Below are 26,592 nucleotides of genomic sequence, written 5' to 3'. Positions count from 1 at the left end.
TGGACATTCCAAGGGGAAGCCAAGCTGTAAAACTAATCTGTCCACTGCTAGTTTGTGGCCTGGGGCTCACTGAGGCCAGGTGGTGCTTGCTTAATAATAGCATTTAGGAAGTTGTAAAGCAAGAGCCCAGACTGGCCATTCCTGTGGGAAAGTAGATAGGGTGGGCCTGTAATTTGGGTGGGGCAGAGTCTCTGGGGATCCCCCACAGGCAGGTCAAACAGTGTTAGCCAGGTTGATGGAATCTCAGATATGGCTGCAGCTTTCTGGCTCTGTGGCTTTGTTGGGGGGCGGGGGGGGGGAGAAAAGGGACAATGGCCTTTGCTCACCTTGATTCCAGGCACTTTGGTTTCTTCCTGCCTTTCAAGCTGCTACCCTGGTGCTGGAGCTCAGAGGGAGTGAGTCTGATTAGGTGAGTCCCTGTGTGGGTTCTTTAAGAAGAACTGTTTGGGGCTTCAGCAGTTTCTTCTTCCAACTCAATCCTTGTTGGTTTTTGCAGCTGGAAGTTGTGGGGACTTATCTTCCTGGCACTGGAACCCTGGGCTGTGAGGCTGGTACTTCTTGCTCCTGAGATATCCACCCCCCCGCCCAATTTTTATCTACCACATGTGGATGTGGGATCAGCCCACTCCGTGTCTGTGCCCCTACCACCAGTCTGGATGGAGGTGGTTTCTTTAATTCCATAGTTGTCAGACTTCCATTTAACTTGATTTCTGGTGGTTCTGAGTGATGGTTGTCCTATATTTTATTGGTAATTCTGATGTGGTTTCGTAAGGAGATGAGCCATATTTATCTGTGCTACCATCTTGGCCGAAAATTAAAAAATCGTTATCTTTTATTTTATGGAAGAAAAAAAAAAACAGACTTTTTGGCCAACCCAACATTATCCTTATTTCATTCATGAGGAAGCAGAAACTCAGAAAGATTAAGAAATTTGCCTCAGATTATCTAGTACATATAAGTAGGATTCAAAACTTGGTAATCTGTGCCCAGACTATATATTCCCTTATCATGATCTTTTTCAGAGATCAAGATTCACCTTTCCAAGTAAACTGTGGTTGATATAACAATTAGCTATCTCAGCAACCAAAAAAAGAGGGAACCTGGGTGCTTTATGTTAATCTACAGTGTATAAACATATTGGGAAAATTTTACCAATATTTGATTTCCTTTATTTCTACTCTTTTACATAGCACAAAGACAACGGTCAAATTATGACGACCACATAGATAAAAAGTCCAAAGTCTAAAGTCCAAGCTCTGACTGGCATAGCTCAGTGGATTGAGCATGGGCTGAGAACCAAAGCATCACAGGTTCGATTCCCAGTCAGGGCACATGCCTAGGTTGCAGGCCACAGCTCCCAGCAACCACACATTGATGCTTCTCTCTCTCTCTCTCTCTTTCTCCCTCTCTTCCCTCTCTAAAAATAAGTAAATAAATTCTTAATAAATAAATAAATGAATAAACCCACTCTTTTAAAAAACTGGCATACTTTGAAAGTTTAAAAAAAAAGTTTTTACTAAAAAAAGTCCAAAGTTCAAAAGTGATATTTTAATAATAAACCGATGAGAGACCCCCTTCAGTTTACTACCTTCTGTTAATGAACTCTTGCTACTGAGACAATACTCACTGCCTGTGATTTAAAACTTAATAATTGATATAACTGACTGACCACTTCATGCTTTCTTTAGCTCACTCGAGGCTATTTCTCACACCTGCTTTCATTGCATGACAGAACACAACACTAAATCACTTTGTGGCTATTGTCTTTCTTTAAAAGAGATTCACAATTTTCTGCTCTGAGCTATTTCACATCCTCAGCAAACCAGTTTTTCATTCTGATCTAAATTTATTTACCTTACATCGTCACACTTGTTACAATATATTTTACCCATCAAGTTCTTAACATTAAATACTACCTAAACTCATAGAACAAGATCACATTCATATTTTGTGACTTTGAATCTAAAAACAAAAAACTTACAGGGAGATTGTCTGCATAGGACTTAGTAGAAATACATCTTTAATTATTTGGAAAATACTCTAAAGGGAAAATAAATATCCCCACACTTAGAGAATGAAAAAGAATTCATAGATACTGTAACTATAGAAATAATCAATGCCCATTTGATCTATTCAAACTCAAATGAAAAAACACATATCCTATGATAGTGTATCAATAATTTCACCTTTAGCACAAAGGAGAAACCAGAAGATTTTATCATCATCAACACCAAACATCATGGTTTTAGAATTATGCAATCAATTTCATTAAAATTTAAAGATCAAAGAATTTGACTCAGCCTCAAGTTTCTCAGACATGTAAGAAAAATCAGCTTTTTGTGATGCGGTTACAGAGAAGCATCATCTTATAGGGATCATCATACTAAGAGGGACTAGACATATCAGAGATAAAATAAGGGTCATTGGGACTACACATCCAAAATAACCAGCTGTTTCCAAATTTGCTGTTTATATCCTCCTTGATAAAACATCTCATCTTCAAGAACTCAACACATTCCTATCCAAGTCTTCCCTTTCTGTAGCATAATATTCAAGTAGGTTTACCACAAAAAAGCCACTATATACTAATATAAGTATGCCCTCACAGAACCAAAACTGAAAACACCATCCCATTCCCAGTGATTCATGGGGGTTGAAAGAGAGATGAGTGCCCTCCTAGTGCTTACTTTATAAATAAAATTAATTAATTATGTCATTATTATTTCATTTCTTTTCATAGAAAGTGTTTTCATCAGTAATCTTAGGAAATACACAGAAAACATTTCTAAATACTGACCTGCCAGGGTGCTTGTATGTCGAAATGCTCTGACTTGTGAATCAGACAATCCAGTAAGAAGTGAAATGACTGTATCCATCATGTATTCATCATATATGATGCTATATTGACACTGCCGTACTAATACGCCAATGAATTCACAAAAACTGGATTTGAACTTCTTCCACTGAGGACCAGCCATGGTAAGTGGATAATCTCCACTATCCTAAAACAAAGAATTCAAACAACTGTTTCATTTAAAGCATATGACAATAAAATTTTACTTTTTTTGTTTTCATAATTTTATTTTATTTTTTGGTTTTGTGATTTTTAAAAAATTATTTTATTGTTGTAAATTTTACTTGTTTTTGAGATATCCCAGGTAGAAGCCAAAATGACTCCTTTATCTCACATTTCTCTTTCAATAAAATCCTTAAAGTAGGCAGAAAACAATATGAAGAGGCAGCAGTACCTTTGAGCGCACTCTGCTTTTATTTAAGACCAAAATAATTATTCCGAATTCACTTTAACCAATGAAAATATATGTCAATTACTCTGAGTTTAAAAATAAAAAGCCTCTCCCATCAGAGTAAACCACTATTCTGATAAGCAAAGGTTTTTAAAATGTCTTTAGAACAAAAGCAAACCAATGCTATATTTTTAAATGAATTCAAAATGATGAAATAATATTCTCAGCCAATCTAATAGGTTGATGTATGATTTATAAATAATCAAAAGATTTCAATGCATGTTTTCATTAGCTTCAGGACATCAAATAGTCAACAGACATAAACAACCAGATAATTTTTATAGAAATGAAATGTAGCTAGTATAGCCTGGAAGGACTGGTACTCAAATACTCTTTCCATATAAAGGTAGAATATTCTTCAATGTAGTTATAGTGAGAATCTCCATACATAATTAAAAACAAACAAGTCCTTAAATATAAAAGCAGAGATCAATACCATATAGAACTTCAAAAAAAATTTCTGAGAAGAGAAGAATATCCTAGAGACTAAAGATTATTGTATCAGTAGTTCAGTAACAATTTTTAACAATTAAATGTTAAAAGAGCAATGTTACCTCATCAAACTCTTCAGTCATTTTCCGAATTATTTCAGAGTTCTGCATACTGTCATTAGAACAGTATTATTAAAATTTTAAGCTATGCCATATATAAGCAGTACTATTTCTCATCTGACAAGGTAATACTCCACAAAAAGGTTTTTTTTTCCATATTTTGTGGTTGACTCATTTAAGTCACTATTATTAAAATGTATCATCTTAATTGTAGTTAGCAACTTGGTTTGCTAATTACTTTCAACTCATATTTCAGGATTCTTATCTCAAACAGCTGTTTCCTTTTAATTAGAAGGTTCTTGCTAAAACATTTAATATTAGAATGCTAAAATAATACCATTACCCATAATTACCTCTTAACTACTTGGAGACTGATTAATAGCACTTAGTGATCAACAAAGCCATTTTAACAACTCTTGTCTATCTTTTAGAATGACAGTTGAAAACCCCTTCATCAGAGTAAGCAAGGAAAAATGATGAAATTAAACTCAAATGAGACAATGATTTCTACTAGAAAATTTACAGTGAAAAATTCTGAAGAGTAAAAACTACTGGTGTTGGAATATAGCTATGAACAAATAAAAATCCCTGCCCTGACAAAGCTTATATATTATCTTTATCGGTAACAACACTTCAAAGACATCACGTTGATGAAGGGATCAACTCAAGTCTAAGCTACTATTTATTTTTTTATTGTTCTTATTAATCATATTTGAAGCATAAAGGAGATTTTAAACAATTCAAGTATTTGTGTGTATATGCACATATAGTCCTTTGCCTAAGCTACTGGTTCCCCAGATATTTGACAAATCCTCCTTTTACAACATTCCAAGATATGCTCCTAGTCTCTAAACTTTATTCTTCCTTGATATTTCAATTTTTTGACAATAGCTACCATTTATTAAGTTATTACTGTGTGCCAGGCATTATAAAATGCTAAGGAATTTTTCAAACATTACTGAATTTAATCTTCATAACAGTCTTATAAGTACTATTAGCACCATTTTATAGATGGTGAAGCTGATCCTAAGACAATAACTTCCCCAAGGTCACATTGCCATCATCTGATTGAATCTGATGCCAGAGCTCTTATCCATAATACTAATATTCAAAATTTAAGAATACTTTCAAGAGTGATTCAAGATCAACATGCATAAAATTATCAAAACATTTAGAGTAACGTTACCTCGTCAAACTCTTCAGTCATTTTTCGAATTATTTCAGAGTTCTGCATATGTCTAAACATTTCTGCTGTGACAACTCCTGAAAATTGCAAGTATGAAAAGTTAATACATGGAAAAATGAAAAAGAGAACTTCTAAGTCAGTCTCTAATACTAAAATGTCTACAGTCACGTCATAAGGCGTAACTCTTCAGTAAGTGACCTTTACTGTGATACTCAACCCTATAAATGAAGCACAAATCCCAATCTCAATGTGCACAAGAAAACAACTCCACACTTCTGACAGATATCTTTCTTCTAGCACAGTCTGCCTTGGCCATTTCTGCCTGACTTACTTTACTCATGCCTATAATATGTGTACTGGCTTAGTTTTTTAATGTAAAACATGTCATCAAGAATGAGGCAGCACACAGAGTACTATTTATTTAAGACCCTTAGGATGAACCTAAACTAAAGATAATAAGGGAAAGAGTAACAGTAGGTAGAGTTAATTTTAGCCAGGATTCTTCATTATGCACTACTCCATGTAAGGTAACGACATCCCATCTTTCTCTAAAAGAGCTTCAATAAATGTAAGTTATAGTTCTTGCCCATCCAGAAGCCTATTATCTAGTTGGAAGTTTAAATAAATAACAACCTAAAGAAAAGGAAGAAAAATAAAATATCAAGGTAGTATATAAAAATACCCTAACAAGTGGCAATGCCAAGAAAGCCTATAGCTCAGACCACTCCACCAAAAAAACTTAAGATTAGCTTAACTCTGGTGTTTTAGAGAAGGTATCTTACAAGGGTATTCAAGATTTTAAAGAACAACTGCAGAAGAGAAAAGAAAAGCACATTACAAAAAGTAATAAAGGCTCTCCAGGTACAGCTCAAATATCAGAAAGGGATTCCTAGGGGAAAATTACAAGTAGGAAACACTGTAGGAAAGAAGGTGCATATGAATTTCCATTGGTGTGGGTGCCAGGTTTTTTTAAAAATTGAAAACTAGATTTTCAAAGCCTTATTTGTATCGATAAATTACTTTTCTTGCCAATTTTATCACTAGAAATGCCATAAATACAGTAACATCTAAGAAAAAAGAATGTCTTAGCATAGGAAGATGAAATTTATTATAACAATTAGATATATTTATTTCAATTGGCCAAGCTATAGTTTGCATATGCATGTACTTGGATGTATATATAAATTTAAAAACAACAATAAAAGTACCTCGGGCAAAGATGGAGGTATAGGTAGATACATCCTCACACAACAAAAAGAACAACAACAAATTTAAATACAAAAAAAATACCCCAGAACTGCCAGAAAACTGAACTGTATGGAAGTTCAACAACCAAGGAATTAAAGAAGAAGTATTCATCCAGATTGGTAGGAGGGGAGGAGACAAGCATTGGGGAGGGGGGACTTGGGGTAGAGAGGACTCGCAGCAAGACAGCAGCTGGAGGATCTGGGGATCCCACATCTGCATGTGGATAAACTGAGAGGAACAATTAGGAAGCCAGAGAGACCATGAAACCTAAGGTTCCAGCACAGGGAAATAAAGCCTCAAAACCTCTCAATGAAAACACCTGTGGGGGTTACAGCAGTGGGAGAAACTCCCAACCGCACAGGAGAATTCATTGGAGAGACACAGGGTCCGACAACATACACAAACTGTCTCACTTGGGAATCAGTACCAGAAGGGCTCAACTTGCTTGTGGGTAGCAGGGGAAGTGACTGAAAGCCAGCCAAGAGCCCAGCAAGTAGCATTGTTCCGTCTTGGACCCCTCCCCCACATACACCATCACAACACGGTGACATGCGTTGCCTCACCCTGGTGAATATCTAAGACTCCACCCCTTACAACGTAGTAACAGGCTCACTGAGACAAAAACATATGGCCCAAATGAAAGAACCGATCAAAACTCCAAAAACAGAACTAAGCGATAAAGAGATAGCCAACCTATCATATGCAGAGTTCGAAACACTGATAATCAGGATGCTCACAGAAATGGTTAAATATGGTCACAAAACAGAGGAAGAAGTGAAGGCTATGAAAAGTGAAATAAAGGAAAATGTATAGGGAATCAACAGTGATGGGAAGGAAACCGGGATTCAAATCAATGGTTTGGTGCAGAAGGAAGAAAGAAACATTCAACCAGAACAGAATGAAGAAACAAGAACTCAAAAAAAAAAAAAAAAATGAGGAGAGGTTTAGGAACCTCCAGGGCATCTTTAAATGTTCCAACATCCAAATCATAGGGGTGCCAGAAGGAAAACAGGAAGACCAAGAAATAGAAAACCCATTTGAAAAAATAATGAAGGAGAAGTTCCTTAATCTGGCAAAGGAAATAGACTTCCAGGAAGTTCAGGAAGCTCAGAGAGTCCCAAAGAAGTTGGACCCAAGGAAGCATACACCAAGGCACATAATTACATTACTCAAGATTAAAGACAAGGAGAGAATCTTAAAAGCAGCAAGAGAAAAGGAGACAGTTACTTACAAAGGAGTTCCCATAAGACTATGAGCTGATCTCTCAAAACAAACCTTGTAGGCAAGAAGGGGCTGGAAAGAAGTAGTCAAAGTCATGAAGGGCCAGGACCTACATCCAAGATTTCTCTCTCCAGCAAAGCTATCATTTAGAATGGAAGGGCAGAGAAAGTGCTTCTCAGATAAGGTAAAGGAGTTCATCATCACCAGGCCCTTATTATATGATATGATAAAGGGACTTATCAAAGAAAAAGATGATGATAAAAAATATGAACAGTAAAATGACAACAAACTCACAACTATCAACGACCAAACCTAAAACAAAAAGAAAAACAAACTAAGCAAACAACTTGAACAGGAACAGAACCTCAAAAATGGAGATCGCATGGAGGGTTATCAGTGTGGGGGTGGGGGGGGAAGAGTGGGGGGAAAGGTACAGGGAATAAGAAGCACAATACACAGGGGGAATTTAAGAATAGTATAGGAATTGTAGAAGTCAAAGAGCTTATAATATACGACCCATGGACATGAACTAAGGGGGAGGAATCCTGAAGGGAGGGATGGTGCAGGGAAGAGAGGGAATAAAGGGGAGAAAAAATGGAACTGTAATAGCATAATCAATAAAATATGTATTAAAAAATAAAAACAAACATCATACTCTCTTCCCAACCCAAAACCTGAAAAGAACAATTGATACCTGAACTCCTTGTCTATGGGCACACAATTTAAAACTTTCCAGTAGAATAATGGAACCAGCAGGGGTAGGCCAGTAACTAACATCCATTGAGTTTACTATGCGCCAGCCACTTCACATATGGATTAGCCCTGGTATCATGCCTATGAGACAGGCACTATGTAATCCTGGCTTTAAGGATGAGGAAAATAAGGCTAAGGCAAAAAGAGGTTAAACAATTTGTCTGACATTATTCATTTACATCATGATGCACTCCCACAGATTAAATCAATTTCTAATGATGCTGTGAAAGAGCTTGTACTTAACACAACATCAAAGAACCAAATGATTGTTTAAATATATTAACATATTTGGAAGATACCAACATTTCCTTGGCTAAAGAAGAACAGTCTCAAAAATCTTCTGAAGGCTTTTTAAAAATTTTAATCTAGGGTCATTGATATGTCTTCAGACCCCTTCCATAATTTATGCCCAGGTGCTGTAAACTTGGCAGTGCTAGAGAGCCTAAGTAACTCAATCTCTAAACCAATTTCTATGAAATAAAGATCTATATATAAATAAATCTCAAAGCAAACATACTGCATACATTTTGATCAATGTCCATTTCCAAAGCTGTTCTTCTCATCTCACAGGCCCATATAATGGCCAAAAGCTCAAACTTAAGCAGAAAAGGAAGCAGTAGCTATCACAAACCCCATGCATTTAACCCCAGAGGCAGGTGTGAATTAGAACATCAGGCCAGAGCCCACTGCCATAAAAGTGAGGGGGACTACTAGGAACTGGTAAATGGAAAAGTGACAGCTGACAAAAGAGAAAGAAGGGAGGGAGGAAGGAAGGAAGGAAACCAACAACAATTACCACAGAATCATCAAACACAGAGCAGTGTAGAGCCATTCAGTAGGGCCAAATTCCTTCCAAACCTCAACAGTCACAGAAGGCACAACTATAGTAAAATACCTGGTGCTCATAATGACAATCCTGAAGCCACAGGAAAAGATTAAAGTATATTGTATATACTTAAAGAAGTTCCTAATTCATTTATAAAAGAAGTCTGTCATTAATTTTGAATGTGTTTTGAAAGTACTTAATAACCTTAACTTTGATTATATGGTAAATTTCGTTTAATGGAGCTTTCTTGTTGATAAAAAACATTATGGCAGTATTTTAAATCTACCCAATAATTTTAAGTTTTTAATGCTTTAAATGTCTACAAATCTTGACAACCTGGTTTGTGACAAAGTATACCCAAATGTTGAGTTGGCAAGTTCTTTATTTATAACCACACTGATGCCAGGAAAGGAATCAATCTGATAAAGGGAAAATGCATTGACTGTGGCCTTCTTTTAAAACTGCAATTCAGAAGCCTAATTAGGAAACTAAGACTGACCAAACTGTGGTGTTACAGGGAAGACTGAAGGTAAAAAATTAGAATTTCAATTCATCAAATTCTTTCTGGCACCTGTTCAGCTGTTCTATAATCAACCTTATACTTTCAAAGAATAAAAAAGGACATGATTCTTGATTACATAACACTACAAACAGGTTCCTATACACTTCTACTGCAGAAACACTAAACAAAGACAAAAATAGGTAAAGTAAAAACATTTTTAAATTAGACCCCACTCCACAATCCAGTTTCTCTACCTTTGAGAAGAAAAACTAAATTTCACCAATACCTTATTTAACTTATTTACTTACTTATGTACTTGCTTACTCACTCACATTCATGGTACCTTTAATTCCCTACACTTTACAATTCCCTGCCATTTGAAACTGTATCTCTTCATTATCTTTCGCCTCCCTTCTTAACCCCTTTCTTTGTTCCTAAAACCAGATGCCGAAAGTGGAAAATATAGCTAATAAAAGTAACATAACTATAAATTTCCAAATTCTTAGTTAACTTCACATAGGAATGCAACTGTCTCAACAAGAGTTTCTCACTTTGTTCTTTGCTCCTTTCCCCTTATATATTTTGTATGGTTATAATACAAACAATTCAATGTCTTAGCATTACTTTCCATGTAAAGTGCTTATATATCTTTAGGTGAAAGTAAAAATGGACCATTTGAAAACATTGTGCTACCAAAATAAAAATATCTTACCTTTACAGCCTGAACACTGAATAAAAAAGTTGATGAGGTCAAGAAGTGCTATGTCTCGGTCATGCTTGTATGATTCTATCCAATCATCTACCACCGACTACAGTAGAGGGAGAAAAAAACTCATTAGCTTTTTCTAATGTTCTAAGAATTAAATTTGATTTAAAGTCGTTAAAATTCAATATTACATGGTATCACATTACTTCAAATTAATATATACACACTTGTATACAAAAATTTTAATTTTAATTTTAATCATAAAGTAGAATCAAATTCAGTAAAATTGTCACCTGATGGAGCATAATCACTTTTTATTTCATTTTTATTACATTATTAAAGATATACTAGAAAACATTAAGTCACACACACATTTCTTTTTGACTAAAATACTATGCTGAATATTTAAATATTAACATTGCAACAGAATAAAAATAAAAATAAAAATATTTTAAAGTGGATGCCTGGGTCAAATAACAATGTTTTTCAACAGTCAGCCCTGGCAGTCCTACATTAATAGAAAGGCAAATTGAAGACTAAGCAATAGACTGAAGGAGAGATAGTTCATGGATCGAAAGACTTAATATTGCCAGATGAGAATACTCTCCAAATTGATCTAAAGACTCAATGTAATCCCTATCAAAATCTCAGATGGTTTCTTACTAGCAAATGGAAAGCTGATCCTAAAATTCTCAAGGTAATGCAAAGGATCTAGAACAGCCAAAACAATTTTCAAAAAAGAACAAAATTAAAAAACTCAACTTCATGACTTGAAAACTTACTACAAAGCTACATTAATCAAGAGAGTACAGTACTGCCCTGGATGGTATCGCTCAGTGGATTGAGTGCTAGCGTGAGAACCAAAGGGTCACCAGTTCGACTTCCACTCAGGGCACATGCCTGAGTTGCAGGCAGGATCCTTGGCAGGGGGTGAGAGGCAACCATACATTGATATTTCTCTCCCCCTCTTTCTCCCCCCCTTCCCCTGTCTAAAAATAAATAAATAAAATCTTTTAAAAAATGACAGTATAGTACTAATGTAAGGATAAACGTGTAGATCCAATGCAATAAAATTGAGAGTCCAGAAATAAACCCTTATATTTATATGGTCATTTGATTTTTGACAAAGATGCCAATAAAAATCAATGGAGAAAACCCAGTCTTTTTAACAATGGTGCTGGCATAACTGGATATATGTAGGCAAAAGAATGAACCTGAAGCCTGTTTTCACACTGTATACAACACAACTCAAAATGGATCAAAGATATAATTTGTTAAGAGCTAAAACCCTAAAACACAAGTAAATCTTCATTAACTGCACATTAAGCAAAGTTTTCTTAAATATTACCACAGCAGCACAAGAAACAAAGAAAAGCTGAACCTGACTTGTTTATAATTAATGTTTCATGCTCTAAAAATTAATAAATAATTTTTAAAAATAAAGACAATAACAAATGTTGACAAGGATGTGAAGAAATGGAATGCTAAAGGCACGGCTGTTAAAAATATAAAATGCTGGTGCCACTTTGGGAAAACAGTTTGGCAGCTCCTCAAAAAATTAATGAATTACCATACTGACCCTGCAACTCACATCCTAGAGTACACATTACCAAAGAAGAATGAAAATATACACCCAAACAAAAACTTGTACAAGAATACTCTTAAGAGCATTATTCAGTCTTAATAGCCAAAAAGTAGAAACAAAACAAATATGCATCAAGAAATGAATGGATAGGTGACATATGTTAGACATACTCATACAATGGAATATTATTTGGCAATAAAAAAGGCAAATTTATAATACATGCCACAACATGGATGAGCCTTGAAAACATTATTCTAAGTCAAAGAAAGCATCAAGAAGGACCACATATTGTATGATCTCATTTACATAAACTGTCCAGAATAGGCGAATTTATAGAAAGTAGGTTAGTGGTTGCTTAGACCTATGGAAGATGAGGAGAAACCTAACAGGCAAGGTTTCTTTCTGGAGTATTAAAAAATATTCTAAAATTAGATTGTGGTGACAGCAGAACAACTCTGAATATACTCAAAACAACTGAATTTATACTTTCAAGGGTGAATTTTATGGTATATGAGTATATCTCAATATAGTAATTTTTTAACATTAGGGCAGAACTAAAAAATAAAAGAAGTACTTTATTCCTTTGGGAACAGAAAAGGAGACCACAAAACAGACAAAAAAATTTTAAGATTTTATTTTATTTTTTAGAGAGGGAAGGAAGGGAGAAAGAGAGAGACAGAAACATCAATGTGGGGTTGCTGGGGGTCATGGCCTGCAACCCAGGCATGTACCCTGACTGGGAATCGAACCTGTGACACTTTGGTTCACAGCCCGCGCTCAATCCACTGAGCTATGCCAGCCAGGTCTTGACAAAAATTTTTAAATAAAACAAAATTTAAAAACTAGAATGATAAAGATAGTAAAAAGAACAAGAAGTCAGATGGGGAAAATGTTTCAAGTATATACTAGCCCTGGCTGGTGTGGCTCAGTGGACTGAGTGCTGGCCTGTGAACCAAAGGGTCACTAAGTTTGATTTCCAGTCAGGGCACATGCCTGGGTTGCAGGCCAGGTCCCCAATTGGGGGTGTGCGAGAGGCAACATATCCATGTTCCTCTCCCTCTTTTTCCCTCCCTTCCCCTCTCTCTGAAAAGAAATAAAATCTTTTAAAAATGCTTTTACAAAGTTATATAGCAATACATATGAAAACTGGGTACAAAATGAATAAATAAAATATGTACAATTTGATGCACAAAAACAAGTGATTATGCAATATAGAAAAAGAAAATATTATCCAAGACTTACCTGACTCAGAGAGACTGACTGAAGATATTCTATAAAACTAAATTTTAGAAATTCAGTCCATTACTGTATTTTACAACAGCTTGTGTATGTTAAGTGAATTTATTTAAAAAAAAAGTATAATTAAGATTATTCCAAACATGATAGGGAAAATAAAGAGAATGCATTATGCAACTGAGAGTTTGAAAACATGGATCCAAGTTGTCTGACATTTCCCAAGAAGTGGGGTCTACGTCCCCTTCTCTAAAACAGTGCAGTAGAAATGATGCTTCCAAGATTCACTCAGAGACGGCCATTCAAATGCATTGGGTTACTGAAGCACTAGAGAACTAGATACTTCTTACTGCACCAGATACTCTCTCCAAACCCAGAAGCCACATGGAAGGACCCAAGGCAGGTCTTCCAGATAGAGTTCCAGCTGAGCCTAGCCTTCAAATCACTGCAGACTAGGCACCAAACATGAATAAAGAAGCCTGCAGATGATTATAGTCCCTGTTTATGTCACCTCCAGGCAACCAAACTGTCTCAGCTAAAGACCCAGCCATCATGGATGAGAACACACATAGCTATCCCTATTTAGTTCTGTATTCTAGGCCCACAGAATCACTAAACATAATAAAATGGTTGTTCTTTTATATCACTAAGTTTGGGGTAGTTTGTTGTAATGCAACAAGGGCTATTCTCATCAATAAACAAAAATATTTAATGAAATCTTACAGAAAAGTCATTATAGCACATTAAAAAGTTATTCATGAAGATCAAATAGGGTTTATACTAGGAATACAAACCTGCCATAACCAAAATACAAGCTATCCCATTGAAATGTACTTTAAATTTTTAATCATCAAATAGTATGCTTAAGAACTTATTCAATAAAATTCAATATCTATAAATAAAACTCAATAGAACTAGGGACATACGCATGGCTTTTCCTTTCTTAAAACATAAGAACTATTTTAAAACCAACAGCCAGTCTTGTACTTATTCACGCTCACTTATAATTACTGAAACAGATCGATCCCAGGGACAGAAAAAATGAATAATACACGGTACCTGATCAAGGAGTTAACCTAAAAGCAAATTCAGACATATGCATAACTGTAATACACTACACTAAGTGCTATAATGCAAAGAGTAAAAAATACATTCAACAGGAGAAGGAAACAGCCCAAGAATGCTTCTCAAAAGAAGAGTGACATTTGATTTAGTCAAGCCTTTGTAATACAGAAAGGATGAAAAAAGGCTATTGCAGGCAGATAGAAATAGGTCTGGGGGCAGAATACAAACTGTGGCTGGAGAATAGTGAGTATCCCCCCCAAATATCTGAGCTGAAACGTTTAGATAAGGAAAAACTCTTAGAAGTCTGTAAACAAAAGACTTCCTTGATCAAATTTGGTGTTATATAATGCAAGTAGAAGTACAGAAAATAAACTGGAGGTGGACAGAGGATTTACCAAAACAAATGCAGAGATACTACGGGCATTCAGCTTTTAAGGTGGAAATCACATTTAGAAACAGAAAAACAAATGGCTTAAAGGTATAATCTTTTTTTTAAAGATTTTATTTATTTATTTTTAGAGAGGGAAGGGAGGGAGAAAGAGAAAGAGAGAGAGAGACATCAATGTGCGGTTGCTGGGGGCTATGGCCTGCAACCCAGGCATGTGCCCTGACTGGGAATCGGACCTGCGATGCTTTGGTTCGCAGCCCACGCTCAATCCACTGAGCTACGCCAGCCAGGGCGCTTAAAGGTATAATCTTAATAGATGGCAAACCATAAGTAACACAAAAATAAGAAAAATGTTCATTCTTTAAATATTGAGATAACATTAACAAAATTAAATATAAAAAAGCTAAAACTGTATCGCAGGTTCGATCCCCAGCCAGGGCACATGCCAGGGTTGCAGGCCACGGCCCCCAGCAACCGCACATTCATGTTTCTCTCTCTTTCTCACTCCCTTCGCTCTCTAAAAATAAATAAAATAAATCTTAAAAAAAAAAGAAAGTGTACTATCTTGTTTAAAAAAAAAGCTAAAACTTCATATTTTATACTAAAGTTTTTTGATGAGCCAAAAAGCTAAACAAAACCCCACAGACTAGACAAGAATAGAATAGCCTAATTAGCATGGATATAAGTTAAGATTTCTTATATTAACAAAAATGAAAGGCATCAGAAAAAAGATTAATGCATTTAACTATGTATAACAAATATTACAGAGGAAAGTATAATATAAAAGTAAAAATATTTAAATGATATAAATAAGACAATTTTTCCCTTTGATAAAATTAACCCAAAATAGGAACTAGAGAAAGGGGAGTAATTTTTTAAATTAAGGAACAACTAAATAAACTATAGCATAGTAACAGATATTATTTTTAAAAAGGATCAAATGTGTGCACAACATAATCATTTAAAACATTAAACAAGAAATAAAACTATACCTTAGTCGCAAATATATGAAAGCAAACCATGTATGAATAAATGAAGGCAAATTCAAACTTAAGAAAATATAATGTTCTGCACAACTGGTGATAGCTCAAAAACTAACAATTCTTTTTTGTCTTACATGTAAAAGATTCTTTGTTAGTTCATATTGATAATTTTAAAATTTACAAAACCACATGTACTCAGATAAATCCATTATTTATAAATAAGATCTGTATTTCAGTTACTCATTAACAGAGAGCTTAAATGGCTAGTTCTCCCTAACCCATTCGTGTGTACCTTTGATTAAATTTAATTCTATGAAGGAAAGAAACCATTCCTTACAGCTTTTATATATAACTTTATGAAGCATATATATGCTTTGAGTATAGTGTTTACTCAATATTTTAAAACCATATGGGTTTAGCCTACATTATAAAACCTAAATGCTATTGTCATACAATTAATTACATAGAAGAAACAAAATTAGGATTTGACATGGATAGATAACTTTTTGCTCTTCTGCTAAGAAAAAACACAAGTAATAAAATTTGTAATCAACAGCAGTAATCAATATAATTCAACTCACTAAAGTGGACAGTCATAATATTAGGTCAACCAAGAATTCTATATGGGCAAAGGACTTCATATTTTAATGGCATCTATATAAATTCAGGGGAAGTTGAAACCTCATAGTCAGGGTTCACATCAGCATATTTTTGACCAAATAATTTTTTATTATGTCATTAAAAGAAAATAATGCATCAAAAAATGATTCCACACACAGCTTAAAGGTCTTATGTCTAAATAGACATATCCCTAGTTTTCTGACTAGTTGGTTGCTTTTTTCTAATAAGCAATATTAGAAAAATTGCAAAAACAATTAGAAAAACTGGGGATATGTTTTATATAACTGAAGTTTAACATGTACAAATGAACTGGGAAGAACACGATAAACATTACCTGCATAGCACTCTTGCCCATTTTAACAACTTCAAACAACATCATGTTTTCCACTCCATTCTGTTGGTGATGACCATTCATTCGGTTTGGACCAGAAGGAGGTTTTCCTCCTCCATTTGCACCTTTGCCCTTTTCTCCTGGGCCCTTTTTGCCTTTTTTACAAGTCTGCATAAAAACATAAGTTTGGTAAGTTACATCATTATCTTTCAGAATTCAAATTAAAACTACAGAAGCAAAGAACTGGTTACATAATCGTGCCTAAACCTAAAGAGTGCCATACATGTCATATACTCTATTTTTCCCTATATAATGCATTCCCATGTATACGAACCTATGTTTTTTGTGTGCATTATACATGGGATTATTATGCCCACAGCAGGTAATCATTATACCCATGTATAACATGCATCCTTATTTTTCCCTCAAAAAAATTGGACAAGAAAGTGCTCATTATACACACCAAAATATGGAAAAATGATATGGGGTTGTGACAGCTTCTTTGTGATATCAATTGTTTCATTTATACCTACCATGTACACCACATAACATTGCTATTAGCAGCGCAGCCTCTGCTGACTGACAGACTTCATGGGGCCAAACTTCTGCTTCCATCAGCTGAGTGATCTTAGGCAAGTTACCTAACTAAGCTATGTTTCAGAGAGATTTCTAATCTGTAAAGGAAGAATAAAACTGTGCCTACTTTATAGGATTGCTGCTTTATCAAATAAGTAAGTCACACTTAGTTTAACATTTTAGCTTGATACCTATTATTCTTCTTATAAATCATTGCAGTGCACCAACAAAGGAATTCTCAATAATATAAATAGGTATATCAACCTCATTCTTGTCTGGGCCCTCCCTCTGACACTTGTTTATCATGAAAATCCAATTTATGTGAACACTATGGAAATGCAACCCCTTTATAAGAAAGTTGCCAATACTGGGGGTGGGGGGAGATTCATAAATCAATGAAAAGGTTGCCTATATGTCTGAGTTATAAAATACCTCTCACAGCCTTTATACCTTGTTACAGAAAGATAAGTCATTCCCTAAACTCGGAGTTCTCATTTCTAAAATGCCATATTTGTACTAAACTCTTTACAAATTAGAATACATGGTTTTCTATGGTCTCTTTTAGACCAACGCATTTCTATGACCTAGAGAAAGGGTTGGCAAACTTTCTGTACAGATAGAAAACTAGGTTTTGCAGGCCACATAACTGGTCTGTCATATTCATCATTTATTTTTACAAGCCTTTAAAAATGTAAAAACAATTCTTAGCTCATGGGCAGTACAAAAACAGGCCGTAGTTTGCAGACCCTTATCTACTACAGCCAGGTTTACAAATTTATTTCCACCGACAGCCTGTATGCTTCTATACTTTGTCCCATAAAGGGTCCTTCCCTCCTCCAAAACCACCCTACTCTTATCTACATCAAATCACTTCCTAACAACTGAAAAATACCACTGCTAATTTACATTGTTTTGTTAATGATATTCAGTCTTTGTGAACCTAAGTCATTAATTCTTTTTTTAAAGATTTTATTTATTTGTTTGTTTGTTTGTTTGTTTATAGGGGAAAGGGAGGAGGAGAGGGAGAGAATCATCCATGTGTGAAAGAGAAACATCAATCAGTTGCCTCTTACCCTCAACTGGGGACCCAGCCTGCAACCCAGGCATGTGCTCTGACCAGGAAATCCAACCTGTCACCTCTGGTTTGCAGGACCCAACCCACCAAACCAAACCACTGGGGGCTAAGCCATTAATTCTTAATTGCAGAATGAAAAGGCTTTTGTCCCCAATAAAAAGAATTTCAGAGATAAAGGTGAAAGAAATGATCAACTACAAAGAGTACACTAGAAAAGTGTGAAATGTTAATTAAAATGGAGCCATATTTTTGCCAATATATCTCCTAGGGCAAGGGAAATAAAGGGGAAAAAATGGGACTACATCAAACTAAAAAGCTTCTGTATGGCTAAAGAAACCATCATCAAAATGAAAAGGAAACTGTATGGGAGAAGATATTTGCCAATGATGCATCAGACAAGGGTTTGATCTCTGAAATATATAAAGAACTCATACAACTCAATACCAGGAAGACAAACAATCCAATTAAAAAATGGGCAAAGGATCTAAATAGATACCTCTCCAAGGAAGACATACGGAGGGCCCATAGACATATGAAAAGATGTCTATGTCTCAACATCACTAGCCATTAGAGAGGTGCAAATTAAAACCACACTGAGATATCACCTCACACATGTTAGAATGGCCATCATCAATAAATCAACAAACAAGTGCTGGAGAGGGTATGTAGAACAGGGAACCTTAGTGCACTATGGGTGGGAATGCAGACTAGTGCATCCACTGTGCCAAACACCACGGAATTTCCTCAAAACTGAAAATGGAACTGCCTTTTGACCCAATGATTCCACTGCTGGGAATATACCCTAAGAATTCTGAAACACAATTCAAAAGAACTTATCCACACCCACGTTCAGAGGGGTGCTATTTACAATAGCCAAGTGCTGGAACTGCCTAAGTGCCAATCAGTAATTGAGTGGACCAAAAAACTGTGGTACATTTACACAATGGAATACTACACAGCAGAAAGAAAGAAGGAACTCCTACCCTTCATGACAGCATGGATGGAACTGCAGAATATTATGCTAAGTGAAATAAGCCAGTTAGTGAAAGACAAATACCATATGATCTCACCTATAAGAGGAATCTAATGAACAAAATAAACTAATGAACAAAATAGAACCAAAGGCATGGAAACACGGAACAGACTGAAAGTAACCAGAAGAGAGGGGGGAGGTTGATAATTGTGGAAAGAAGGGGGAGGGTACTACCAGGGTTGTCCAACCTTCGGCCTCCGGCCACATGTGGCTTAGGATGGCTATGAATGCAGCCCAACACTAAAGTGTAAATTTACTTAAAACATTGAGATATTTTTGTGATTATGTGTTGTAATGAATTTAATGAGTGGTCCAATACAACTCTTCTTCCAGTGTGGCCAATAGACTCCAAAGGGTTGGTCACCCTGGACAAGACAAAGACCATGTATGACTGACCCACAGACATGGGAACAGTGTGGGAATTGACTGTGGGAGTGAGGAGGGGGCATGGGCAGAGGAGGGCAAAGGGGGAAAAATTGGGACACCTTTAATAGACTAACAATAAAAATGATTTAATTAAAAATGGAGCTATATGTTTGCAATTTATCTATCATATGCCTCAATATTCCCTGTTGGTATGAAAAACTAATTAGTACAATTAAAATGGCTCAGTGGATATGATGTGCTAGAAAAAAACAATGTGCAAAGAGTTATGATAATACAGGGAAGTACAAAAAGAAAACATGCTAACCTGTGTTCAATCCTGTAGAGGGGAAAAAATCTAAAAACAAAACCTATGAGGTAGTCTAGTACAGTGCAGTGTTGTTTAAACCTTTTCCATCTCATGGCACACATAAAACTAATTACTAAAATTCTGCAGCACAACAAAAACTATTTTATTTTTTTGCAAATCTGACAAATAATACGTGTAATTTTAAGTGATTTTTTAAAAATCATAGTAATTACCTACCCTTTTTGCTCCACAGTAACTTTTTAAAAAGTCAGGTGTCTATATGTGTATATAAGGATTTCTGGTACCAAAAATTAACCAGTCAGACACAATCTCATTATGTGACGTGATGCAACTATTATAAGACCTATATATTTATAGTGCAAGACAGGGCATTCACACTGAAAAGTTATTGTTGAGGCTGTTGTCATTTTATCTGACAACCTAAGGGAAAAGAGATCAGAGACCCTGACTAAATAGTCAGACATTGCATGTTTTAAAAATTCTTGTGGCAAACCAGTTGAAAATTGCTGCAATAGTGGATTAAAAGCACCATCTTTCAATAGATGTGGGCTCAAATTCCTTTTAAAAAAAAAATTATTGCTATTCAAGTACAGCTGTCTCCATTTTCCCATCACCACTTTCCCATGCCCACCTCCCACCCTCAATCATTTCCCCCTTTGGCTTTGTCCATGTTTCCTTTATACATGCTCCTTGATGACCTTTCTTTCCCCTGTTATCCCTGTCTCCCCTCCCCTCTGGGTACTGTTAGAAATTCTTTAACCACTGAGTTCTCTGGACCTCAGTTTCCTATCTATAAAACCAAGATGTTTTCTAATCCACAAGGCTGTTCAAGTATTAAATTAGATAACAAGCCACAGTGCATGGAATATACATAGTAATAGTGTCAAACATGGCAGTTATTATTATTAAAACCCATGATCTTACCCGCAAACACCTCACTCACAGCAGTGGCTATAGAAAGTTAACCAAACTGTAGCACAAAAACTTTGGGGACTCCTCTATGCAGATGCCACTGTGATTTAATTTACAAATTGGGACAGGACTCCAAGTCAAAAATGGAGTTTCAGTTTTGCAAGATGGTTACAAAACAAGAAAAATGATTATCTGATGAATAAACACACTACCCACTAGAACTTCTGGCTGTCTTTGGAGAGTCATGAGTTATTATTTTTATTCATTCACACTTTTTCTCTCAAAACTACTTTTCAAGGGATTATGCATATGAAATCATGAAACATGGATTATGTACACTCTAAAATAGTATTCCATGAGCTAGTTAAATAAATTATGTTCCATACACAAAATGGGATCCTATCACACCATTAAAAATTGCAGGCAGAAAAGAAAATCACTATAGGAAAGCTGTTAACGCCATACAATTGAGTTTGTAATGCAAGTTTGCATAGTATGATTCCATTTAAGTAAAATTCTATGTTTGGGTTTATATACAGCTCTATGTACAAAAGTATGTTCACCAAAATGTTTAAAGGATACAGCACCTCTGGGTGATAGATTCACAGAAGAATTTTGCTTTGTTTATTATACATTTCTGTATTAAACTTTTTAAAAGTAAATGTGTCTGTCATGAGGAAATACAAATCCAAAATGCATACTGGTTAAGAAAATGCTGAACAGTAACATGTCATATTTTGCCCAGTGCATTACACACATGTACTGAGTTAAGTGTACTTAAAACAGCAAAATGATTTAACCATTAGCCAAGTTATCCAGAGTCCTGAGGGTACCCACTCATATTCTAAACTTGCATTCTGTTGACTCAGAACTTTACTTGACCTTATTTAGAAAGAGGAAAACTATTGTTCATAGTAAGCAATTAGATATAAACAGGTTGCCAGTTACATGTGTAGGGTGCTTTAAGAATAACAAATTGTATTTACTGTTTTGCTTTATATTTGACTACTGATGTGTAAATAAAAATGCCAACAGAATATCACATTTTGCTTACCATACTGTGCTTTACAAAATAAACTACTAGAAACAACAATGCATTATTAATTTCAACTTTACAGTAGTAGAAGTAGATAATCAAAAGGCACTTGATCTAGAAGCCCAGAAAGCGCATGTGTTTCAAAGGCTTACCATACCAATCAGAAAAAAGGCATTTTTAAAAGATAACATCTGAGCTATAACTGAAACAACTATATACATTGTGTACATAATTATGTATGTGCACATATGTACATGAATGACCTTACAAATCAAAATAAAGTCACATATTCTATACATACTTTTCCTTTGCCTTGCTTTTGGTTTTTCCCTTCAATGTCTTCAAAGTCTGTGTCAGAAGAAAAATGTGTTTCTGACTCCCTATAACAGAAAGATAAGCAATTATTTAAAACCTCGCTTAGAAATGCAGATGGAGTTTCTAATTTTTGCCATATTTTCTTAAAAAAAAAAGTTTGGTTAACTCATTACAAAACTCCCTATTAGCATTACATGTAATTAAGATGATTTTCCAAATCACACCACAGCTCATTACCAAACATATAAAATTACATAACCAATTACAGAAACAACAATCTGAAACACAAATGTCTAAACATTTCTTTACTTTGTTAATTCTTAATCAAACAAAAACAAAACCATAGGAACTATGGTGTTCTGCTATAATGGCTGGTTTCATTTTCTGATTCCAAGACCACTGTGCTCAGGGGAAACTGTGTTTGAACACCAGGCACTAGATTAATTTTATCTGAGAATTTTAGCAATACTGACATTTCTCTGTCCTCTACTACATCACTCAAAAACATTTATGAATCTAGGTATAACATGTATTTCTGAAAGAATATATAAATCATTATTACAAAGTAAATCATATGAAACACAGTAGAAAAGTATGCAAATTGACCAAAATCCATTATAAAGAGGTGGTAAGCAATAGCCAGAAGAACTGGGTCTAGTACTAAGAAACTATATGATCTTGGATAAGTGACAACTTTCAATCTTCTCATCTATAAACAATGCGTACGTAGGAAAGAACGAAATCTCTAAAGTCTCTTCAATCTCCCTCACATAAATCTATAGTTCCATGAATTGCGCCTTATTTTGGAGGAGGAATCTTTTGTATAATCTGGATACTCTTCCACATACAGAAACAGGCTAATTTAAATACATATGTGTCATGCTTCCTATATGTTAATAAGCGCCTGTCTAAATAATAGTAACATACCCTCATTTAAATGCTTTAAGGCACAGTATACTTGGTATTTGGGTCACAATGTATTTTAGAATTGAGCCACACCCATAAAAGATAAATGTGTAAACCTAGTACCAGATTTGCTTAAAATATATGGATCAAAGTGAAAGGCTATCTTTCTAAAGATAGTCTTGTCTAACTAGATTTCTTGTATTTCCATTTTTATTGCTACAATAACCAGTTGTCCAGAGGCTGTAAGGTAGGAGAAATACTTTATAAATCTAATAAAATAACGGTTAAGATCCTAGGGGAGATGTACTATTTATAGCACTTACTTACAAGTAATTTAAACAACGTATTAAAGATAGTGGCAATCCTAACTATGTCCTATAATGTTGTGAGGAAAGGGCCTGTAATAAATACCATTTCCAAGAGTTAACGCACCAAAAACTGAATGACTGCTATAGTATGAACCCTGAAACATGCCTGTTAACATCTTAAGAAGATTGCTGTTACCAATATTATTCTCATATACCTATGTGACCTTGCAAAAAAAACTGAAAATGTTTTTAAATATCTTCGAGTATAGTAATACTTTCTCCCCACAACATTTGCGGGACACCAACCTCTCTTAGCTCAATAACTATTGTAAGTCTGCAAACAAACATTAGTCTTCACAATATTCCAATGGCCACAGAGTAATCAAAAGCTAAATTGCACTTTACTTTTTTAAGATTTTATTTATTTATTTTTAGACAAAGGGGAGGAAAAGGAAAAAGAGAGGGAGAGAAACATCCATGTGTGGTTGTCTCTCATGTGCCCCCCATCGGAGACCTGGCCTGCAACCCAGGAACATGCCCTGACTAGCAGGCATATGCCCTGACTAGGAATCAAACTAGTGACCCTTTGGTTCACAGTCTGGCATTCAATCCACTGAGCCACACCAGCCTAAATCACACTCTTAATCATCATCTCCACGCTATCCCAACTAAAAGAACAAGTCATTAGAGGTTTGATTAACTAACTCGGAAAACCTTTGGAAGACAGCTGAAGTGAGTAACTAGTATAGGAGTCTAAAATACCCTCAATCAAACAAATATTCTCTTGAGTCTGTCTTTCTCCAGTGCTTTCCTCTGCTTTCAAGATCAAAACAACAAAAACGTATCCTGGGCAGAATAGATGTGTTTAAGGAGCATACTGGCTTAACCTTTGAGTGGCTTGAAACTTTATAAGTTAGATATCACATGACTGAATCTTCCACTCCTATCTCTTTACCCTGCCCCCCACACAAATATTATCTATTCTACCTCCATAAATCAATTCTCTTATACATTATTTTTCAGGCCCTACTTACTCAAAATATTCTAAAACTCAATGGTCTAGTTTATAATACAAAACTTTTTAATCACCTCTAACCCTTAATTAATATGTAAAAATTTGTTAAGACAATTTTACAAGGGGGAATAGGTAGGGTTTACAGGAACAAATTTGGAGGACACATGGACAAAAACTAGGGGTGGGGGGTAATGGGGGGGAAGGGGGGAGGGTTGGGTGGGTGGGCTGGAATGGGAGTAGGGGGGAGAAAACTGTACTTGAACAATGATTAAAATAGAGTTAAATTTAATTATTTAAAATGAAATAAATTTAAAAATTTACTTCCTCAAAAAAAAAAAGACAATTTTACAATAGTCAAACAAAAATTATTTTCTCAGACTAGCCCATAGCCTCCCTCAAACAAAAAGAAAACCAAGAAATTTTCCTCAAAAATCTCTAAAACAGAGTCAATATACATCAGTAAACACTGGGATTGAAATTACATTAAAAAAATCAGCCCTTGCTGGTGTAGCTCAGTGGATTGAGCACCGCCCTGCAAACCAAAGCGTCACTGGTTCAATTCCCAGTCAGGGCACATGCCTGAGTTTTAGGCCAGGTCCCCAGTGGGGGGTGTGCAAGAGGCAACCACACACTGATGTTTTTCTCCCTCTCTTTCACCCTCCCTTAACTTCTGTCTAAAAATAAGTAAATAAAATCTAAAAAAATCATACTTTGAAATATTGGCAATATCCTAGTAGATCCTTTGTGCCCACTGAAAATTATTTAAAATGAAAATCCACACATCATCAAAAGGCTAACTACCATTATGTAGAAAGACATATATGTTGTTTTCAAAATTTTTAGCACCAGACTGTTTTCAAATCAAGTCTTATAAAGACCCCTACAGCAAATATGGTGTGGTATATGTGTATGTAAAGTTAAAGAAATCCACAAGCAGTTTAAAGGTTCGCTTTTCACTGAGACACCCCATGAAACTGGGATGTAGTATAAAAACCACTATTACATATAGTAGTTCAAGTTCTTTCCAACATCACCAAAGAGTACTTAGAATAAAAGTCGAATAAGGAATATAGGTAGCTTTTAAGGATAAAGAAAATGTCTATGTTGAAGTCACTTTATGGATCAACGAGCGTGTAAGTGTTCCTGCAAAAATATGAAGAGCATGTCCTACTCTCCCAGATTTGTTTTAGCATATCACCAACTTGATTTTATAACAGAAAGCTGACATTACATCCTAAGTACCACTGCATGATATATATTCCTTATTAACAAGAGAACTTTTTAAGAATTTCATTACATTCCCTGAAAATAGTTGCTATTATAAAAGCAAGTATGGACTCAACTACACAGCATAAATAATAAATTATGAGGTATCTAAATTAAAAAAAAATTTAAAACAGCACAAAAAGCATGAAATAATTACTGCTACATACAGAGTTCAATGAGTATTAATATAAACTGCTTCAAAGTATACATACTATGCTATATATTATGCATTCAATCTTCTGAAGCAGAAGTAATTTTAACATTTCCTATTTTGTGGAAAAAAACAAGTATTTAAAATCATTGTAATATACTTACTGAAGTAGATTAAAATCAGTTGGTATTTCTGGAGCTGCTATCATTTCTTTATCATCTTCTGGAACACCCCAATGTCAGAAATATATTCATATATTTACGTGGGTAAAATGATGGTTTGCTTCTTTCTTCTAAGACAGACAATTCCTTTAAAGGGGAGGAATGCCATATCTATTATAAACACACCAAAAACATCGGGAAAGCCCTAACTGGTGTGGATCAGTAGACTGACCACTGGCCTGCGAACCCATTTCCAGAGACAGGACACATGCCTAGGCTGTGGGCCAGATCCCCGATAAGGGGGTGTGCAAGAGGCAACCAATCTATGTCTCTCTCCCACATCGGATGTTTCTGTCTCCCTCTCTTTCCCTCTCTCTAAAAATAAATAAAAATTTTAGGCCCTGGCTGGCGTAGCTCAGTGGATTGAGCATGGGCTGGGAACCAAAGTGTCCCAGGTTCGATTCCCAGACAGGGTACATTCCTGGGTTGCAGGCCATAACCCCCAGCAACCGCACACTGATGTCTCTCTCTCTCTCTCTCTCTCTCTCTCTCTCTCTCTCTCTCTCTCTCCCTCCCTTCCCTCTCTAAAAAAATAAATGAATAAAATCTTAAAAAATAAATAAATAAATAAATAAATAAA

At 35.3% G+C, this 26,592-nt stretch overlaps 1 protein-coding gene across 7 annotated transcripts in view; it reads right to left on the bottom strand.

Annotated features, from left to right (window-relative positions):
• Window positions 1-26,592, bottom strand: part of STAG2 (stromal antigen 2) — a 127,617-nt gene that overhangs the window by 49,064 nt on the left and 51,961 nt on the right. For 6 of the 7 annotated variants that reach the window (XM_028522365.2, XM_028522368.2, XM_028522367.2 and 3 more), the window contains 6 exons: window positions 25,956-26,099; window positions 22,132-22,210; window positions 16,508-16,672; window positions 10,305-10,401; window positions 5,043-5,119; window positions 2,798-3,002 (listed from right to left, as the gene is read on the bottom strand). In XM_028522365.2, coding sequence (XP_028378166.1) covers window positions 2,798-3,002; window positions 5,043-5,119; window positions 10,305-10,401; window positions 16,508-16,672; window positions 22,132-22,210; window positions 25,956-25,999 — 667 coding nt within the window. In that variant the 5' untranslated portion in view covers window positions 26,000-26,099. Of the gene's footprint in view, window positions 1-2,797; window positions 3,003-3,859; window positions 3,910-5,042; window positions 5,120-10,304; window positions 10,402-16,507; window positions 16,673-22,131; window positions 22,211-25,955; window positions 26,100-26,592 lie in introns of those variants that run through there. The other variant, XM_028522372.2, reaches the window with a different exon arrangement.

Source organism: Phyllostomus discolor, chromosome X (genome assembly GCF_004126475.2).
Source record: "Phyllostomus discolor isolate MPI-MPIP mPhyDis1 chromosome X, mPhyDis1.pri.v3, whole genome shotgun sequence".
In the NCBI taxonomy this organism is placed as follows: Eukaryota; Metazoa; Chordata; class Mammalia; order Chiroptera; family Phyllostomidae; genus Phyllostomus; species Phyllostomus discolor.
This window is presented reverse-complemented; position numbering and strand designations above follow the sequence as displayed.